The 4,935-nt window shown below is 59.8% G+C and overlaps 1 protein-coding gene across 2 annotated transcripts in view; it reads right to left on the reverse strand.

Moving 5' to 3' along the window:
- LOC107184734 overlaps positions 1-4,935 on the reverse strand; it is a 23,695-nt gene that overhangs the window by 6,971 nt on the left and 11,789 nt on the right. The window contains exon 1 of one of the 2 annotated variants that reach the window (XM_015570747.1): positions 1,043-1,685. The exons of the other annotated variant lie outside the window; for it this stretch is intronic. Within the exon in view, the coding sequence (XP_015426233.1) occupies positions 1,043-1,575 (533 nt within the window). The 5' untranslated portion in view covers positions 1,576-1,685. Of the gene's footprint in view, positions 1-1,042; positions 1,686-4,935 lie in introns of those variants that run through there. 2 annotated transcript variants of the gene reach the window in all.

Genomic DNA, 4,935 nt, shown 5'->3' on the forward strand with positions numbered 1-4,935 from the left:
GGCCCCCCCCCCGGGAACCTGGGGGGGCTGAGCGCCTCTGAGGCACCGGGAACTCGGGGGATCAGGGCCAGGAGCCCCACAGCCGTCTCACGGGGACCCGCAGGGCTCTGCCCAGGAGGGCTGGTTTTGCAGGGGCTGAGCCTGGCCCTGGCCGTGGCCACCGGGCACCTCCTTCTGCCCTGATCTGAAGGAGCCCGCACACTGAGACCCCGGACATCTGCAGCACAAGGACCCAGCTTCAGGCCCAGGCATGACCCCCCTGCCTTCCCCCCAGATAAGTGCCTCCAAGGGGGAGTGGTGGACGTCTGCAAGGAGACCTGAGACCCCACAGGAAGAATCTGGAGACCCCCCCTCCCCCGCCCGCAGGCTCTGAGACCCTGCCGGGGCTGCGGAGAGGTCCCTGCTCGGTGCCCCCCAGCCTCCCGGAGTTTCTCTCTCACTGACGGGAAGGCGGGCTCTCTGCAGAGCTTCTGAGAGCAGCCGGGCACAACCTCCAACATCCCCCTGGCCTCCCACGGGAGCACGGAGAACCGGCCAGTCCCTCCCTCCTTCCCGCCGCTGCGGCCACACTATGCGCTGTCCATGGTCCCGCTGCAGGCACTCAGAGACACAGGCCTGCAGCCCTCAGCCCGGCAGGGCCCCTGGGCTTCCTCAGCCCAGGCAGCAGGCTCTGCCCCAGCTGGTCCCGCTCCCCCTCCCCCGGCAGCGGGCTGCGGACCGGGACCCTGGCGGCCACACCTTTCCCTCTGGTGTGGGCCGTGGTGGAGCGCCCGGATGAAGGCTGCTTCCACATGGGTCCCGAAGGCCCGGTGGGTCGCCGTCCGTCCGGGTGTGACTCCCTCTGGGGGGCAGAGCTCTCCTCTGGGGTCGGAGCACCCGGGACTGAGGCCCGAGGCCCGGGGGGCCCATCCATCCAGGCTGGGAGCCTGTGCGGGTTGGCACTGGACGGCTCACTCTTTGTGCACAAAGAAGGCTCCGGCTGCGGGCACCTCTCCAGGACCCGGCTCCCCTCTGGGCCCAGCCGCTGGGCAGAGCTGCTCACCTGGACCTCGCACATGGCGCTGGGAGGGAGTCCTCGTCCCAGCAAGTTCTCCGTGGCGCGCACCAGCAGGCTCTGGCGGCGGGCAGGGCGGGAACGGCCTTTTTGCCTCCAGGACCCCTGTGCCCGCCCACACCCGGCCGGAAGTTGGGCACACCCATCGCAGGAATCTCGGGGCTGGGCTGGGCTCCCAGGAAACTGGGCCAGAGGTGGCCCCACCCCCAAGCCTCCTGGGGGTTTGCAAGCCCTGCCCCCACCTCCCATCCAGACCCCGCACTCAGAGGCCAAAGTCCCAGAGGCCAGAGGTCGAGGCCCTGCTCCCCAGCCCACCCACACGGTCCCATGCGGGGCCACATGTAGTTCCCCGAAACCCGAGGCTGCCATCGACCCCTCCCTCTCCAGATGGGGAGCCCAGGTAGGTCAACTGCCCGCCCAGGCCTCTCCCTAGGAGGCCACAGAGGGGGAAACCCAACCGGGCCCCCAACAGGCCTCCCCAGCACCGGGCCCTTCCCCCAGGCCAATACCACTGCCCCCATGTCAACGGCAGAGACGTGAGCCTACGTGCGGGCGAATGGTTCTTATCAGGCCTCCTGTCCAAGGCCGGGCTGGGCAATCGCGCTGGCTCATCAGCCCTCCCCCCACCACCACGTCCCCCTCATACTAAGAGCAAAATGACAAACCACTCATAGCTAAGAAAGATAAAAATAACGCCCCCACACGGGGGTGGCTGTCCCCCCACTGGCTGTTTGGCGGCCCCAGGGTGGCCCACGGCCAACCCCAGGCAGACACATGGCCACTGATCGCCCGTCCACCTCTGGAAGCCGTGATGGTTCAAACCCACCAAGTTTCTCTTGCACCCAAGTTCCTCCATGTACCCCGAGTACAGGACACCTGTGTGTCCACGCACATGTGCTCCACGCACAGGCCACGGCGCAGAGAGCAAGCCATCCGCATCCGGCCGCCACGTGGACACCCGTGTCCGCGCTCAGGGAACGCAGAATGAGTACGGGTTCTGGAGGACGCAGGCCCGCGTGCGAACCCCGTGCCAGCCCTCAGCAGCGGGTTGATTCTGGGGAACTCACTCGCCTGAGCTTGGTGCCCCCCCCACCCCCCAGGAACGGCCCTGAGGACAGCCCTTGCGTCCAGGTGTTTCTGAAGGGCTCTGTGTGAGCTGGCGTGTGCTAAGTGCTGTCCGTGTGTCACCGTGAGGCCGGGACACGTGCTGGCCCACTGCACAGATGGGGAAGGAGGGACAGCGAGGTGAAGCTCGCCCTGACCAGGGAACAGACTGACCCGAATCGTCGAGAGCCCCCGGACCCGGGCCAGGGCCAGAGCCCCGACCCGGATGAGAAATACAACTCAGATGCCGAGACAGGGTCGACCACAGGCTTAAAGGACCCCCGTCGGAAAGGACGAAAGAGTTTTTAAAAATCCGGGAAATTGGCTCCCCAACGGGGCTGGCAAATGCCATTAACTGTTCCTTCCATTCCCCAACGTCTCCACCAACAGGTACGTCCCTTAAAAAAGCCTCAAAAAAAGCCGCAGCCCAACTTGGACTTACTCTGCAGGACGCAGCCCAGCCGGCCTGCTGGAGGCACGGACAGCTGCCCCCCACCCTGGGAAGGGGCCCCGGGGCTGGGGACTGGGGGCTGGGAACAGGAAAGGAATCCAGGACTTAGAGATGCAGCGGCAAACACTTAAAAACAGGAGGGGGGGCGGTGAGGAGCCCTCGGAGCTGATTACAACACCGTAACGTGAGCAAATCCACAAAATAAACAGTCACCGGCGTTTGCCAATGATTGTGGCTGTAAAAGTGCTCTGCCCGCCCGGTGGCGATAGGGACCGATACAGGGTGCACTTTATCTTGGCAAGATATATTTTTTTAAAGTTTATGGCTACTCTTTGTAGTTACCTGTTGATTTTTTTTTTTTTTTTTAGTTTGGATTTTAAAGTACCTTTAGACCGTGCCAAATATTTAACCAGCTGTTTTTTCATAAAAGTCTCAAAATGACTTTATGGAAGGCTGTACATACAACACCCCGACAGCCAATGTCCGGCCTGCGACACTGTGAAGACAGCACAATCTAACCCTGCCCACACCCCACAACGCTGAGTTTCAACCCAGGGTTAGAGTGGCCCACGCTGCAGAACAAGATAAAAACTGGTAACTCATTAAGACACGGCAGGTCCTTTGACCGAGGTCATGTGCTGTCTCAAAAGGCAGAGATAAAGACCAAAATTTAAATTAAAATCTAATGGAGGGGATCGTGTTCCCCGACGGAATTTTTCGGGAGCGGGAAGGTCACTGGGTCAGGCTGCTCCTCGCCTCGGAGGCAACTTGTTTGTTTTGACCTCCGATCTCCCAAACCATCGGCTCCACCATCGAAACAGGCCGTGTGGCCGAGGCCCGGAGCCCGCCAGACCGCCCATCTGTGCTGTGAGAACGGGCCACTTCGGTCCACAGCGGAGTTTATATAGAAGCGACAATGTGAAAACTGCTATGCGTGCGGCTTCTTTAAAAAAAAACAAAAATCATGCTGAAAGTCGCGGGTGTAGTGGAGAATGCTGAGGTTCTGCCTGATTTACAAAAATAAAAAAACAAAAAGTCTACGGAATTTTTCACTGATTTGGGGAAGAGGTCTATTTTACTGATTTCACCCAAGTTAAGAGCTACGATGGTCACTGACCATTCGCCTCGGCAAGCTCACTGTTCCTGCTGGGTAAGGTGGTAGCCACATACATTAAAACCATGAGGCAGGCGAGCCTCATCTCCGTGCAAAATACTAATTCAGAACGAAAACGCTCATTTATGGAAATTAATTGATTTTATGCTAACTTGCCCCACCTTGTCCAAAAAGAAGATGAGTTAATACTCAGAAAATGTGACTACCTACCTATCATTCCAGGATTTAGGATTAAAAATCTCTTTCACCTGCGTTAATTACACCAAAAAAAAAAGTCAAATTAACAGAGATGAGCAGCGGGCAGCTATTAAAAAGTATTAAGTGCTTTTAAAAATGACTAGCACCCCCCACCTCCAAACGCCTCTCTCTCCTCTGGCTCACTTGCCTTTAAAGTGTAAGACACGCTGTTTCTTTCTCTGACTTTTATTTTGTCCCCGGTGTTTCATGGGGGGCTTGCTAAATATTTGGGTGGCCCGCGCCTGCCGCCTGCAGCAGCGGGACGTGGCTGTCACGGAAATGTTTTCATTCCCGCCGCTGCGTGCGCCCGTCTCCGCAGCCCACGTCCTCCAGGATCGACTGCTGTCTGGTCTCAGAACAAAGCAGCCGCCGACTTTTCCTCGTGTGGGCTGAGCTGCTCGGGCCCCCGAGGCTCCGAATTAGAAAAACAAAGGTGCACGCACACGAGAATTTGCCTGTGAGCTGCAAGCTAGAACTTTCTGGACCGAGCGTGCCATTTTGCATAAATCAAGACCCGGGCTGCCCCGAAACGCGGGGAAGCCGGCCGCGTCAGCCCGCCCGAGGGCGGAGGTGAGCTCGCAGCTGCACTTTGCAAAGCCCACCTTTTAAGGGAAAAGGTTCAGCCACTCCGAAGGGTCAGGGACCAACAAAGAAACTCGGGCAGCCCCGGCCCCAGCTCTCCGCGAGCCCTGGCGGGGCCCGGGGACTCGGCGGGAGGTCCGTCAGGGACTCCCACCCCCGCCGGCCACTGCTCTGCAGGTCGGCACCAGCACGGGATTGGGGCCGCGCAGGGCCCCCCGGGGTCTGTCCAGTGGACAAGCCCAGGTGCCCCCCCGCATGCAGGCGGTGGGCAGGGCGGCTAGGAGCCGGCCCGGCACTGCTCATGCTTAAACGAGGGCTTAAAGAATGAGAAGCCCCCAAACCTAACAGATTCTCCCTCACTGAGCTGAGAGCCCAAAACAGCTTTCTTTTCTT

Source organism: Myotis davidii, unplaced genomic scaffold, assembly GCF_000327345.1.
Source record: "Myotis davidii unplaced genomic scaffold, ASM32734v1 scaffold67, whole genome shotgun sequence".
In the NCBI taxonomy this organism is placed as follows: domain Eukaryota; kingdom Metazoa; phylum Chordata; class Mammalia; order Chiroptera; family Vespertilionidae; genus Myotis; species Myotis davidii.